The sequence below is a fragment of the Mytilus californianus genome, unplaced genomic scaffold (assembly GCF_021869535.1).
Source record: "Mytilus californianus isolate M0D057914Y unplaced genomic scaffold, xbMytCali1.0.p SCAF_4, whole genome shotgun sequence".
In the NCBI taxonomy this organism is placed as follows: domain Eukaryota; kingdom Metazoa; phylum Mollusca; class Bivalvia; order Mytilida; family Mytilidae; genus Mytilus; species Mytilus californianus.
In genome coordinates this window covers 107,318,352-107,335,067 of record NW_026262690.1, presented here as the reverse complement: position 1 = coordinate 107,335,067, position 16,716 = coordinate 107,318,352, and the positions used below count along the sequence as shown (strand labels likewise).

General features: G+C 32.8%; 1 protein-coding gene across 4 annotated transcripts in view; it reads right to left on the bottom strand.

Moving 5' to 3' along the window:
• The window catches only part of LOC127739042 (ATP-binding cassette sub-family C member 10-like), a 38,562-nt gene extending 22,142 nt beyond the window's left edge, over window positions 1–16,420 (bottom strand). The window contains exons 1-6 of one of the 4 annotated variants that reach the window (XM_052250600.1): window positions 16,344–16,420; window positions 11,995–12,054; window positions 6,429–8,008; window positions 5,524–5,751; window positions 2,005–2,167; window positions 1,014–1,132 (exon numbers count right to left, since the gene is read on the bottom strand). In XM_052250600.1, coding sequence (XP_052106560.1) covers window positions 1,014–1,132; window positions 2,005–2,167; window positions 5,524–5,751; window positions 6,429–7,937 — 2,019 coding nt within the window. In that variant the 5' untranslated portion in view covers window positions 7,938–8,008; window positions 11,995–12,054; window positions 16,344–16,420. Of the gene's footprint in view, window positions 1–1,013; window positions 1,133–2,004; window positions 2,168–5,375; window positions 5,429–5,523; window positions 5,752–6,324; window positions 6,331–6,376; window positions 6,383–6,428; window positions 8,009–11,994; window positions 12,055–16,343 lie in introns of those variants that run through there. The other 3 variants (XM_052250601.1, XM_052250602.1, XM_052250603.1) reach the window with 3 other exon arrangements.
• Window positions 16,421–16,716: the final 296 nt, after the last annotated feature.

Below are 16,716 nucleotides of genomic sequence, written 5' to 3'. Positions count from 1 at the left end.
ACAGTAAAACCAACGTTTTACGTAGGCAAAGCTTCAAATACAATACGGTTATCTCTATTCTAATGCAAAATAAACAAGTCCGTACATTTCAGTTATTATTTCATAAGTATGCTCCCGGTGTCAAATGTATGCTTTCAACCTCAAATGTAAACACCGGGCATTTTCAGGCTTCTTGTATGCTTCAGAATGTAATAAAATTAGATAAAAAGAACACTTTTAGGTGAAAAATGTTAGTTTTTTTAAATTTCTAATTGAATCATGGAATATATGGGGGTAAAACGGAACAGCCAAAACAGTATCTTGTGTATAAGGCTCTCTAGGTTGACAAAATTACCATATTTGTCCTATTAGAATCAAAATAATTCATGGCTGTCGCTCGGGATCAAATAATCAAATATAAATGCCCAACCCATGGTCAAATGAATACAAATCTAAGGCTGCCATGAATTATTTTTTAATTAACTGATTCATGACTTAAATGACATAAAATTATCTCTGTATAAAATTAACAAAACAACAGGAGTACTATCTAAAAACAAGAATGTGTCCATAGTACACGGATGCCCCATTCACACTATCATTTTCTATGTTCAGTGGACCGTGAAATTGGGGTCAAAACTCTAATTTGGTATTACAATTAGAAAGATCATATCATAGGGAACATGTGTACTAAGTTTCAAGTTGATTGGACTTCAACTTCATCAAAAACTACCTTGACCAAAAACTTTAACCTGAAGCGGGACAGACGGACGAACGAACGGACGAACAAACGCACAGACCGAAACACATAATGCCCATAGGTGGGGCATAAAAAAAAATATAATTACCTCTTCAATAATGAACATGTGTACTAAGTTTTAAGTTGATTACACTTCAACTTCATCAAAAACTACCTTGACTAAAAACTTAAACCTGAAGCTGGACAGACGGACAGACGAACGGAAGGACGAACGTACGAACGAACAGACAGACCGAAAAACATAAGGCGGGGCATAAAAAACAAATATAATTACCTCTTCAATAATGAAGTTAAGATTCCTCAGCATCAGTGTTCCAGGGTTTTCATTGGATGATTCAGTCCATGAAAAAACTCCATCCCTGACCTTGACCACTTCCTCTGGATTGTATATATCTAAGAGAAAAAAAAGGCAAAGACAAACATTTCTTCATAAAAGCATGGTTATCATGTTATTTTTATTTGTGGTAAACAATTCTATGGTTTATTCATTTTAAAAGAAAGAAGTCCTCTAATTAATAAGTCTATGATGCTGTTAAATGAATATTTTGACTGATGAATAGTCCAATTTTAAAATTTATTAATATAAATACCAAAGCATATTTTGCCTTTTGCTCCTAGAGAACTGTTTGCACCTCTACAAACTGTTTTCTATCACACTTAAATCCAAATAAATAAAAGTTCAAATGAAATGACCTAAAAAGGAACCAGGAAACTAGTTTAACCCGCCACATTCTATATGTGCCTGCCCCAAGTCAGGATCCTGTACTTGAGTGGTTATCATTTGTTGTTGTTTCTAATATTTCCTTTTTTCTTTTATTGTTTTGCATAGTTTTTTCTTGTGTTGTGCCTTTAAACCAATGTCCCAGGTTAGGGGAGGGTTGGCTCCTTCAAACATGTTTAACCCTGTCCCATTCTATATGTGCCTGTCCCATTGATTGATTGATTGTTGGTTGCATAACGTCCAGTGGTGCCTGTCCGAACTCAGGAGCCTGTAGTTCAGTGGTTGTCGTTGGTTCATGTCTGTCATATTTGTTTTTTGTAAATTGTTTTGTTATAAATTAGGTCGTTTCATATTTTTCATGACGGGACCTTTTATAGCCGAATATGCAGTATGGTTTTTTCTCATTGTTGAAGGCCATATGGTTGCCTATAATTGCTTACATCTACTTCATTTGAACTTTGGTACATAGTTGTCTCAATTGCAATCATACCACATCTCCTTATTTTTATATTTATCATTTTTAACTATGTATAGAAACACTTACTTGTATCGTTACTATAGTAGCTGTCCAAGTCGAGATCTTTTACAGAAACAAAAGCCTGAACTCTCTTCAGTGATACCCAGGATTCTACCAGACCATTTATTACCCAGGGAAAGGCATTCAATGGACTAATCAGCATGAGAAACAAAGACAAACTGGTAAAAACCTGTAAAAACAATAAAAAATCAAGTTACTTCCCTTGTAACAGATTTATTACCCAGGGAAAGGCATTCAATGGACTAATCAGCATGAGAAACAAAGACAAACTGGTTGAAAACCTGTAAAAACAATAAAAAATAGAGTTACTTCCCTTGTAACAGATTTATTACCCAGGAAAAGGCATTCAAGGACTAATCAGCATGAGAAACAAAGACAAACTGGTGAAAACTTGTAAAAACAATAAAAAATAAAGTTACTTCCCTTGTAACAGATTTATAGAAAGTATAGATGTATTTACATTTGTATGCAAATTTGTTCACAATTACTTAAAATCATAAAAGTTCCAGCAAAATTTTGCATCATAGTTTTAAAAATTTGATGTCATAGTTAAAATGTAGTTGTCGTTTGCCATCAGAAGGTTATTTGGAGACATATTCATGGTCATTCAGAGACAAAATTAAGCTAAATATCAAAAGCGTAAACAGTGGTCAGATCAAGTCATTCAATTTTTTACAATAAAATAGTAAATATTTTACTAATGAGCTTATAACAATTATCAAAATGTTAACTGAATCACCTTGTATGTGCTGCAATCGATGTCCCTGTAGTGTGTGTTTGAAATAAATGGCATTACCAAGGGAAAGGCATATTTGTGATAAATTGTGACAAATATTCTGTATGATTCATAGATTAACTTGAAAACTTGAAAAAAGCATGTAAAAGATAGATTTGAGATTGTAAATTATGGTACAAATATGCAGTCATGAAGTACATAAAAAGGATAACAGCAAACTCTTAACTATGGCATGACTTACAACCTTACTGTGTATTAATACCCTACCTCTGCCATAATCGTGGATATTATTCCTTTTACAGGTTTCAAATTTTCAATTTATGGTATAAAACCACTAATTCATAGCCCCATTGCTTTCTATGTTAAATTCTGCAAATTCAAGCATTAATGGCTACTTTGTCTTAAGTTCAAATAAAGTGGCAGTTATTTCATGTCAAAACTGTACCTTATCCTGACCTGTGCTGAAAAAATTAACATACCTTTAATTGCATATTAGAGCGTACTGGTTCCCGGAAGTTTGATAGTACAAAAACAGGAACTTCTGATCTGAACAACAGGCCAAATGAGCCCTCCTATTAAAATTTCATATACTTCTTTATTATTCAAATAAAACTTTCAATAAGGGTTCTACAGTGATCCCAAGTCCCCAAGCTTTCATTTGATACTAAAACTACCCAAATATTCCAACTATTGACAAAGATACAGCTATGCGTAGGAACTATTTTGTTTCCAATATGTACTACTTTCTTGTATGTTCTTTCCGACCGGGCCTGAATTAGTGGTTCTATACCTATAACAGCACCAAACTTGTTATATTGACTTCTGCTTGACTTAATGTCCTTCTATGATCTATTTCTAGCATAGAAAAACACATCAAGCTTTTGTCAAAACACTATATCACTGAATTCAAGCTCAAATTGGACTGGTAGTAGCATATGCGTTAAACAAAGAAAACTACTTATGGATACTAATAGTGACAGATATAACACTTTTTCAATTTTTCCCAGCTCTGATTTGTTAATATCTACTCAAATAACAGTGTTCTTACCTATATGTTTATTTTTATCAGAGATTCTTCCTTCAATATAAATACAGTGGTCCAAACATAAAATATAATTGATAATTTTGTCCCCCCTTTTTTCTACATGTTGGAAAAGGAGAGTGATTTGGTAAAAAACCATACTTTTAAGTATAAACATGGATCAACAAGAGCAATTTATGTATCTCCAAGCTAGACAACTTGCTAAAATGGTTATAAAATGCATTTCAAGTGAGATTTTGGATTTCCTACATAAGTATACACCAATTTTCCTTGAAATAAGTAATTCACTAAGAAACACAATAAAACATGAACACTCACTAGATAATTTGACCAAAAACAATATTTATACTGTAAACTTGTCATGATATACAAGTCATTGGTTTCAGTGTTAGATAATCAAAAAATTAAAATTTCGGGTAAAATCTTAACTGTGTGCATGCTAAATGACCAAAAAAGGCTAAAATACCTTATTTTAGCAATTTGAGGGTTGTAACTTGACACTAACATAATTGTTACATAAAAAAAATAATGTAACATGATTTCTGACAACAAATGTGACCAATTTTCACTGTAAAGGGTATGATTTACAAAAATAGAATTTCACATGCCTGTCAGTAATAGGTATAAAACCACTAATTCATAGCCCCATTGCTTTCTATGTTAAATTCTGCAAATTCAAGCATTAATGGCTACTTTGTCTTAAGTTCAAATAAAGTGGCAGTTATTTCATGTCAAAACTGTACCTTATCCTGACTTGTGCTGAAAAAATCAACATACCTTTAATTGCATATTAGAGCGTACTGGTTCCCGGAAGTTTGATAGTACAAAAACAGGAACTTCTGATCTGAACAACAGGCCAAATGAGCCCTCCTATTAAAATTTCATATACTTCTTTATTATTCAAATAAAACTTTCAATAAGGGTTCTACAGTGATCCCAAGTCCCCAAGCTTTCATTTGATACTAAAACTACCCAAATATTCCAACTATTGACAAAGATACAGCTATGCGTAGGAACTATTTTGTTTACAATATGTACTACTTTCTTGTATGTTCTTTCCGACCGGGCCTGAATTAGTGGTTCTATACCTTATCATAAATATAAATTTGGATAGAAAAAGGTAATTTCCAATGACCCGTCTTATTTAGGCTCTCATTCATATTTTGAATTGATAAAAATGTGTTTGTGGAAGGCATTTTTAACATTGTAATGAAGGTGCCCAACTTTTAAATGTAGGTAAATGGCCTAAAAAGATTAATGGTCATTTTTTTACTTGTAGAAGTAAAAGTTGAGGTATTTTTGTCAAGTGGAAAAAATGGCTTGAAATCTCATCTGACTTGTAGCAGTTATCTATTTATAAAAAAATAAGATTGGAGAAAATTCCAAAAACCAAATATACTGACTTCCATAAGTGAGAAAAATAGACTAGTGTATGTCAGAGCTCAGACTAATGGGTGTCATTGCCCTACCTTTGCTGCTGTTAGTTCATGTCCAAAAGTCGAGAGTGATATCATCACTAGGTAATATTGCCCTACATTGGCTGCTGTTAATTCATGTCCAAGTAGACAGTGATATCATCACTAAGTCTTATTGCCCTACCTTTGCAGCTGTTAGTTCATGTCCAAGTAGAGAGTACGTAGTAAATGTTATGATTGATATCATCACTAGGTGTTATTGCCCTACCTTTGCTGCAGTTAGTTCATGTCCAAGTAAAGAGTGATATCATCACTACGTGTTATTGCCCTACCTTTGCAGCTGTTAGTTCGTGTCCAAGTAGGGAATATGTAGTAAATGTTATGATTGATATCAGCACTGGTGTAGTGGCCCAGAAATAAACACAAAGAGCATCTAAATATTTTCTTCCTTTCAAACTTTTTAATTCTGCATGTCTTAGTTCTTCTATCTTTGTTTTGAAATGGTCCTCCCATGCATAAAATTTCACAACTTTTATACCATAAAGTATTTCATTCATCATCTGTAAAATATCAAAAAGATTATGTTATGGTATAAGTTTACACAGGAACATATATATTGACATATATTAATAATATTGACGTATATTAGATATACTGTTCCCAGGTTAACACAACTGTTTACAATAAATTCAGATATTTTTGCATTGTGATTGTTAAACACCGTGGACAAAAATGTGATATTAATTATTGCGATTTCAGGAAATGCAGTATGCAAATAGCGCAATCAAAACTTTAAATGCAAGTTTTTGTTTTCGCAACAACTATCCCATTGCATTTTTTTCAATAATAAAAACATAACAAAAATTCTGAATATCTTAAATTCACTTTTATTCATTGGGTATTAATACTGTTCTTCTTCTTGCACATAATACAATAATCTTGTAGAATAATTGGAATTAATCACTAAATTTAAAGAATTGGATTAACTGCTGTTGTTCATCTCGATAATTGCCAAAATATCTTCAACCAGAAACTGTTGAGCTCACACTTTGCAGCAAGGTATAGCATGGTAGGGGAAGCACACATATTACATTTCTACCTTCAAGATGGACAGTATCCCATACTTAACTTACCTTGACCCTGTTTTCTGGCCTAAGAATGAACAGTACCTAGTTCTTAACTTACCTTGACCCTGTTTTCTGGCCTCAAGATGGACAGTACCCAGTACTTAACTTACCTTGACCCTGTTGTCTTTTTGTGCCATCATATCTGTACTAAGCTCTCCAATCTTGTTAGCTATCCATCTATTTATAGGAATAAGAATTAAGGCAAATCCAAGTCCGGCTAGAAAAGCCAATCCCACTTGTTGATATAATAGAAACAATGATACACCAATCTGGAATGGTAAGCTCCATACAGCATGAAAACTTGGACAGAAATTGATTATCCGATCAGTATCTGTGCTCATGAAGTTAACGATTTCTCCAGAACTGAAGTCTGATGCCGATACACTGCTAACCGTCAGAGACTTTCGATAAATGGTGGTTATTATGGCTGTCCTGATTTTAAAAGCTACAACCTTAACATTATAATCAAATTGTGTTGATAAAAATGATCCAATAAGTGTTGCTATTAATAAGCAAGAAGCATAAATATATCCATAATATTTAGGGTCTTTTTTCTCCTCGATGAATGTTACCAGAAAATTTAGAAGAATAGGGCCAGCAAATCCTGCCCCGTCAGCCAATAACTTAAGAATCCCTAATGAGTAATACTCAACACCAAATGCTTGATGCAAAGCTCTCATTAATGTTCTGTTCTGTTTTGGCAAGTGAATTTGGACTTGTGGTACATCTGATGAACTGCTTGATGAATTAACGGTCTCCTTTGATTTAAGACAAATATCAAATAAAGCGTTCACTTTTACAGTATTTAACCTTCCTGGCAGTAAAAATATATCATCTGCTGACCTTATTTGTTGCTTAGAACCTTTCAACATTAATTTTCTAACCCAATAAAATGTAAGTCTAGAAAAACATGAGGCCCCTCTCTCTGCTTGAGTTATCTCCCTTTCTTGAATTGGTATGGAACCATATGAATGATAAGTCTGAGCGAAATTCATAGTTTCTGATGGTGAAACATTTATGGTGCCATGTAATAATCCAGTTTCTAATTCTCTTTGACCTCTACATGTCAAGGTTAGTATGTACAAGATATGACCTCCAAATGTTACAAACATACAATAAGATTCAATTAAATGTCTTTTTTGTAATGTATTTAAAATTGCTGAATACAACTCAAAGCATACTGATACAAATAACATTAAATAAATAACGATATTTACAACATGTCCTCTATATGATTCCCAAAACATGTACTTCAATCGGTAAATATACACTGATTGTAAACACCAACATAATGTCAGAACACACAAATCTAATATGTCAACAGCACTTAGCTTTACGTGATTTACAAAGTAACTGACAGTCACTTGCACAATTGGCAGGATCGTGAGACATACCGTTATAAATAGTCGCAATCTGACATGATTTGGTAATGAGACAGAATCGTAAAATAATACCCTCCTTGTCCGAGCAATATGGAATGTTGTCACTAATATCAGTATCACATGGATTGGAAGGACTATCACAACATGTTCAAAACAATGACCAAAATCTCCATGACGCCAGGCTGTCATGTTGTCACGGTGACCACAAAGGGATTTCCAAAATGTTTCCTCTCCCATTGTTGAATGAATTCTAGTTTGATCGTCACTTTGCGTTGAAAATGGTTAAGATGGTTTTCAACATTATCAACCTAGAAAAATAAACAAAAATAAAACATCCTACTAAATGATGTTAATAGAAAGGGCTAACAAAGATAAGCAACTAACAAATAAATGTTTACCAAATATACACAGCTTTTGCTGATTTTGCTTTATCACCCAATCCTTGGAGGGTAGCTCATCGATGTAGACACAAATTTTAAACTTTAATTATTTTTTGCAGAAAATACCAAAAACAACACTTTGAAAATTTCATGCGTTCGAAGTGCTTTTCTGGATTTACTTTCATCATAAATGCTCAAAGCCACATATTATGAAATCCAAGTATATATAAGAACCTAAGCAGTTGAAGAACTATATGACAAAAAAGTACCTAATAAAATGCTCCGCTGGGGCGCAGATTGATACGACCGCAGAGGTCAAACCCTGAACAGTTGGGACAAGTATGGACACAACATTCAAGCTTGATACAGCACTGAATTTGGATTGTAATTAAATATTTGACACAGCATAGGTTTCTCACACAGAATGAAAGTGGTCTAAGAACTTAAAAATTTTTAATTTACCTATTCAAACCATATCATTATTATTTGCTTTTATATATAAATCAGAAATAACCAATTTAAAATGGAAATTTTAAAGAAAAAAGAAGGAAACCCCCCCCCCCCCCCCATTTTTTGAACACCCTTATGATTCATCACCCCAAACTCAATCCCAGCTTTCCCTTTGTGGTAAGGTACCTTGCAGTACAATTTCAGAGAGATCCATACACTTGAACACAAGTTATTGTCTGGAGACTAGAAAAATGCTTGTTTTTTGGCCCCTTTTTGGCCCCAAATTCCTAAACGTTTCGGGCAATTACCCCCAAACTCAAACCCAGCTTTCCCTTTGTGATATGGAACCTTGCAGTACAATTTCATAAAGATCCATACACTTACACACAAGTTATTGTCATGAAACTAGAAAAATTGCTTATTTTTGGCCCCTAATTCCTTAACTGTGGGTACCATAACCCCCAAAATCAATCCCACCTTCCTTTTGTGGTATTGAACCTTATGGTAAAATTTCATAGAGATTCATTCACTTAAACTAAAGTTAGAGTGCGAAAACTAATGTGTCTTTGGACGACGACGACGACGACGGCGCCAACGTCATACCAATATACGACCACAAAAATTGTTTTGTGGTCGTATAAAAAATAGCCAAATCCAGCAAAGATAACTTTGCCTGAGGAAGTTGAAACCTTAGTTTCTTCATACTTATAAATTCATAACTGGACAATTTAAATTGAGAAAGTCTTGTTATAAATCATGTCCATGATGTCAGTAATGAAGCACTGACTACTGAGCTGATGATAGAAAAGTCGAATACAAAAGTCTATCTGCTTTTACCAACAGATTCCACCTGCAAGAATTTTAATACGACAAAAGAAATAGTATGTCAACTTTAAAGGGTGGGCAGAGGAACAAACTGAGAGTTTTACCAATCAAAAATATCTCTGCTACATATCAACAAATAGAATAGACGTCTGCAGTACACTTTCCATTACCTAGTTTTCCTATGCTATATGCTTATATTATCAGTGCTTATTAATTTGCTATGTGCATTTCTTGTCTCACTCAATAATGCTTGCATACTAATATAAATATTGCTTGCTCTGTATGTCTTTGCTTGCATTTACACATGTATTGCATATGTCTATTATTATCATTGCATTCAGGCCTGGGGCCATTACATTGCAATGTAATGCATTACATTACAATTACTTTGTGATTCTTCCATTACAGTTACAATTACAATTTTTCTCACATGTAATGCATTACATTACAATTACTTTGCCTGTGTAATGCATTACATTACACATTACTTTTTTCAATATAAAAACATTTAAAAAACAGATTTTTATAAGAAATTGATAAATTTTACTGGGGTATATGTACATATATATACAGTGTTAGTGACATAGACTTCAAATCAAGGATCCGGAAATTTTTTCACACAATTTCGGTCATTTTGAGATGATTGAAAAGTTGGTGCCTCTTTTCAAATTGTCGATGTCAAACTAGATTCATACTCATAGCATCAACAAACTTGAATTGCTGTTTCATCGCATTTACTAAGTAAATTTCTTACCATTTTTCTAAAACCTTCAAGAACAGTTTAGGGAAGGTAACAGTTTAAAATTGAAATGATTTTAATGACTCAAAATGCTTTGATATAGTTATTAGGAGGGCCCTCAGGATTATCAAACTATACTGGAGTGGCAGTTTTATTACAGGAAAGGGATTATTAACAAAAACAAGTGATCACAAGTGCAAAATGGCGATTCAGAAATCCGATTTCAAGCATTGAGTCAATGAAATGACCGAAATTATTTCTGTTAAAAAATAAAATTTGTCCTAAATCCCAATAACTCGTTTAGGACATATAGCTTTCAGTTTAGGACATGACTGGCAAATATGACCGTTTTCGGACCCTTGCTTCAAATACTTGAAAAATAAATAAATTATCATATAATTTTGTTTCTAACATTGATCACTTAAACATTAAGACATCATAAAGGGATTTCAAAGGGATATAATAAATGTGCAATTAGATGATTATCTTGTTAAATGCCTAAGGGCTCTGTGAGGACAAGCATAAGTTTGATTGCAATAAAAACATTTTGATATTAATTAGGTAAAATAACAACCACAGTTTGGTGTAAAAATGTTGATTGACATATTCATATTTTGTCCATTCATCTATATAGTTTTGTTTAATAATTATTTTTAGAAGATTTTTTAAGGGCAAACTATCTATAATGATTTAATACAGTAATTAACTGTGACAATAATGTTATTCAATATTTTCTTTTGTTTTTGTTAATATTTTATTTTTATTTTACTATATTCTTCAATTTTATGTATTTTACCAATTTGTAATGAAAAGTAATGTACAGTAATGGAGGCATTACATTGATTTTTAACTAAAGTATTCATTACATTACATGTAATTGTAATGAAGAAAATGTGCATTACAAATTACTTTGCATTACATCAAAAAAATGTAATATTACAATGCATTACAATTACAAATTACCATTACCCCAGGCCTGATTGCATTTACCCACGAATTGCATATGTCTATTATTATCATTGCATATACACATGTATTGCATATGTCTATTATTATCATTGCATATACACATGTATTGCATATGTCTATTATTATCATTGCAGATACACATGTATTGCATATGTCTATTATTATCATTGCATTTATACATGTATTGTACATATCTATTATTATCATTGCATGTATACATGTATTGCATATGTCTATTATTATCATTGCATTTATACATGTATTGCATATGTCTATTATTATCATTGCATTTATACATGTATTGTACATATCTATTATTATCATTGCATGTACATGTATTGCATATGTCTATTATTATCATTGCATTTATACATGTATTGCATATGTCTATTATTATCATTGCATTTATACATGTATTGTACATATCTATTATTATCATTGCATGTATACATGTATTGCATATGTCTATTATTACCATTGCATTTACACATGTTAAATGTATATGTCTATTATTTGGATGTCAGAGCTTATATTATGTCTATGATGCAACGACTTTATCAATAAAACTTTTATGCTTATGCTTCATCTTTAGGACACAAAATGCTTCTTCAACCAAAAGGGTAGTCAACTTAATTTAGAGGTCTCAGTGGTCGAAGTATTTCATCTACTGTATCACTAGCCTGTCAAGTTGAGTTCTCTCCCTGCACATAGCAGGAGTGATTGACTAAAATCTTAATTGACTAAGATTATTAGTTTTCCTGCCAAGGTTGGTGGTTCTTTCTTGGTACTACAGGGTCCTCCACCAATAGTGGTGTTAAACACCAATAATCAATCAATCAACATAATTTCCATCAGAATTTAAAACAGCACAGACATCAATAAAGGCTCCAGATATTCTTTTATTTGTAAAATTTGAGGAAAGTCTACCTACTGATGACTAGTCTCTTGAACTTCTCCATTTGTCACCAATTTCTCATCCTACTTTATGTTCCTGTAAAAATGGACACATTATAGTCAACAATTATTGCTTGATTTATACACATATAATTGTGAGCACCCAGACAACATGTTCTGATGTTTTGGCTGCATAATTAATTAATAATTGAATTACATTTTTCAAAATGTTGATTGTGAAAATTTAAGAATTAATCATTTACAGGTACAATAATTTAATATTACAGAAAACCCTATGGAGGTTAAAAAGTTGACGCTGCCTATGAGCAAGCATGACATATATACTTACAAGAAACTTATCTATTATAAAAATTTCATAAAAAAATAAGAGGTACTGCTAGCAAAGCTTACAAACAGATACCTCCTCTCATTTCAAAGTCCATGATTTTCTTAGAGAAACAAAAAAAAAACATTCAGATGAAGAAATGAAATAGAAGGTTCAAAAGTACATCATGTTAGTAAGATTCTGTGAAAGTGTAACAAATTCTGTCAAGCGTTCAGGGGCAGTTGCAGCTTCAAAAGTGGGACAGAATGGCGAATAAAAGTACAGACATACTCCCCCATCACTATACACATCCTGCTTTAAAGTAGGAGTCCTGGGGTATGAATACCAGTAATAATGCATGTTTAATTTCAAATTAAATGTTAGCTAAAGGGAAAATCAATAGTTAAACTTTTTATGTCCCATGCAACTCATTTTTTTCCATATTACAATACAACCATAAATTGACTTATTAGATTTCCTCCATTAGTATTAACTAATATCCTCCATATTGGTTTTAGTTAAAAAGCAAAATATCTAAAACAATGTTATCTAAGAAAGTTTCTGTGAATTTATTCACAACTTTTTTAAACTCAAGATGATTAAGAGCTTCACATGGTGTTTTCAAATTCATGGTTACATCATAGATGAAGAAAAAAATATATTATCTTTTGAATGTTTTGTTATCAATTGTAAAAGAAAGTGATCCCACACCACTACTTTTAACGCAAAGTCAAATAAAGGTCAATTTTCAAACCCTCTTGGTTTATCAACATTTTTCAAAAGCTACATCTATGAAATGTCCTATTTAGGCTATATTGGTTTTCCTGTTTGAATGGTTTTACACTAGTCATTTTTGGGGCCCTTTATAGCTTGCTGTTGGGTGTGAGCCAAGGCTCTGTGTTAATGCCGTACTTTGACCTATAATGGTTTACTTTTACAAATTGTGACTTGGATGGAGAGTTGTCTCATTGGCACTCATACCACATCTTCTTATATATATATAAATATGTTTTGATAAATAATCCAAATAAGAAATAAGGAGATGTGGCATGATTGTCAATGACACCACTATCCATAAAGACCAAACCACAAAGATGTGAACAATTACATGTCATGATGTCATCTTAGGCCTTCAACCATGTGCAAAACCCATACAGTATAGTAAGATTTAAAAGGCCCAGATATATGTATGACAAAATGTAAAAACAATTCAAAAGAGAAACCAGCCTGATTTAAACAGAAGTCTGACCAAGTAAAACATATATGTCTTTGAGAGAAAACTTTAATGGTCCAAAATTGACAGTTAATAAAAATAAGGAGATGTGATCAGTATAAATATCAATGAGATAACTATCCACCAGATAATAAAGAAGGTGTATGTCTATGTATGCAACTATAGGTCAATATAGTGAATATACTGCCTTCAACAATGAGCAAAACCCATACCATATTGTGAGCTTTAAACTGCCCTGGCATGACAAAATCTAAAACAATTTGAACAAGATTAGAAAACCTAAGCCTAAAATGAAATCTCTATCCAAGATGGGACCTCAGTATTGCTCAGTGGCCAAGTGGTCTAAGTAACTCATCTATTTTACATGTATAACAAGCCTGTCAACACTGAGGTTGAGAGTTCTAACACTGCAAATGGCAGGTGCATTCGACTCCCATCTTAATTGACTAGGATTATCAGTTTTTCTGCCCAAGGTTGGTGGTTCTCTCTCATTTTGTCTGTCGGCACTACTCCACCAATAAAAACTGATTGACATGATATAGAGCCAATAGTGCCGACAGTGGCGTTGAACACTAACAATCAATCAATCTATCAAAGATGGTGAAGAAAAGTAATAGTTTTTAATTTCTATGCACTTTCAGTTGTTCCATGAAATGTAAAACAGCACTGGCAGCTGTTTCCAACCTTCTTCTTCTTTAAGTTTCTAGCGATCCTTCAATTATTGAAGATTATTCGCCGGGCGTCGACTATAAAATTTTATAATTTACATTGTAGCAAGAAAAATAAAAAGAAACAAAATCAAAAAATCAAAATAATGTATGTGCATTTGTAAAATTTCATTTAGATAAAACTATATACATTTGATAACAAAATAGTTAGGGATAGAAAATGGGGATGAGAGCAGATTCTGAGATCATACTCTTGAATCCCTGTACTGTACTGCATGATACTATTTGTTGTGGCAGAAGATTCCAATCTATAACTGTTCGTGGATAAAATGAATATTTATAACTGTCTTTAGATGTTTGTATTTGCCTAAATGAGTGTGGATTGCTATGTCTAGTTCTATTATCTAGTGGGATCAAAAGGTTATATGTAGGGACTGCAACAATTTCATGTATAATTTTGTAGAAGAAGACAAGTCTTTATCGTTAACGCCTAATTTCAAGTGGGTACCAATTTAAGTCTGTCAACATTTCAGTAACTGAGCTGGTGTTATGGAAGCGGTTGCATGAGAAGCGTGCTGCTCTTCTCTTAACTTTTTCAATTTGTGAAATTTGCTGTTTTTGATGTGGATCCCAAATAGTTGAGCAGTACTCTAGTTTTGGTCGGACAAGAGCTTTAAATGCATGTGCTTTAACTTTAGGTGAGGCTATTTTAAGGTTTCTACGAATAAATCCAAGAGACTGATTTGCTTTTGATGTCATGTTATTGATATGTTTGTCCCATTTTAAATTTGATTGAAGAGTTAGGCCTAAATATTTTGTAGAGTCAACTTTTTCTAGAGAGTGATTGTGTAATTTATAAGTGAAGTCTAAAGGTTTGCGTTTTTGAGTTACACTGAGAATGTTGCACTTATCAGGGTGAAAATGCATGAGCCAGTCCTGCTCCCATCTGCCGCCGCTTCCAAGTCAGACTGTAATTTATATGTGTCATCTGGTTTTTTAATTTCCCTATAAATAATACTGTCATCTGCGAACAATCTTAATGTACTATGTTCAATATATTCTGCCAAATCATTTATAAATATTAAGAATAAAATTGGACCAAGCACTGTGCCTTGAGGTACCCCAGATGTTACCGGAATTTTATTTGATGTTTCACCTTCAAGGACTACTGTTTGTGTTCTGTTTGTTAAAAAATCTTGAATCCAATGTAATGCATTGCAATTTATACCGTAGAAACCGATTTTATACATGAGATGGTGGTGTGAAACTTTATCAAATGCTTTTGCAAAATCCATTATTATGATGTCTGTTTGAATGTTTTTATTATTTGAATTTGCAAGATCTTGAATAAATGATATTAGCTGAGTTTCACAGGAGTGAGATGATCGAAAACCATGTTGTAAGTCATATAGAATTTTATTTTTTTCCAGATGTTTCATTATATTACTAGCTACAACATGTTCAAATAGTTTGCAGCAGATGCAAGTCAATGATATGGGGCGATAGTTTATAGGGTCGTGTTTGTCGCCTTTTTTGAATGCTGGACATACACTTGCGTGACGCCAGTCATCTGGGATCTTTCCAGAGTTCAGTGATGTTTGGAATATGATTGACAAGATGGGAGTGATAGATGTCTTACACTCAAACCTTCAAGTTCATCAAGTTATCTGCTTCATACAAAATATTTCTTTTGTCAGAATGAAATTTATCCTATACTCCATATAGAGAGAAGATGTGTCAAATAAGGCTTCATGTAAATGGTTGTATATAGCTTGACTGGGCCATAGTAGCTATAATGAGCTATGATTATCTCCCTTCAACATCTTAAAATGAATCATTGAATGTTTGTTTCTCAGTTAATGCTGTTCAAACTAAAAGTGTTAGTTATTTTTTATGAATATTGTTTCTTGGTTCAATCAGAGACATATATATATATATATATATATATATGTCTCTGGTTCAATGTATGAATTCAATGCATAATTAATTATAATTTCTGACATTGTCTGACAGCTAGCATATTAATTTGTGCAAGCAAAACAATGGGTTAAAATTGCATAACTTAAAATCAGAAATTTGAAATGTAAACATGGTCAGAGAATGAGATTTGAATAACTCAATACAGCTTTTAAATATCACCGATCAAGAAAAAAAATTACTGTTGTTGCTCAACACTACTTTCCCCAGTCGGTGTCAGGAATCAGGTCACATTGTGGAGAAATGAAAGTAGGACGTCATTGAAGCGCATTTGGGACCACGATTGTGTTTCGCGGACAGGACACTCTGCTAATTTGACCTGAATGCGGACCATGAAAACGCGGATATATTTTAACCTGAATAATCCAGTCGTTTTATTACGATCACTACGAGAAAAGTAGTGGATAGAGGGCGCTGAATTATTCGAGTTAGGATATATTTGTGATAATGATAAAGAAAAATGTCATGCCTGGATTTTTTTCTTTTGCTTTACGTCAGATCAAAATTTCATTAATTCCCAGTCAGCAAGGCAGAAAAAAACAAACGACTACGGCA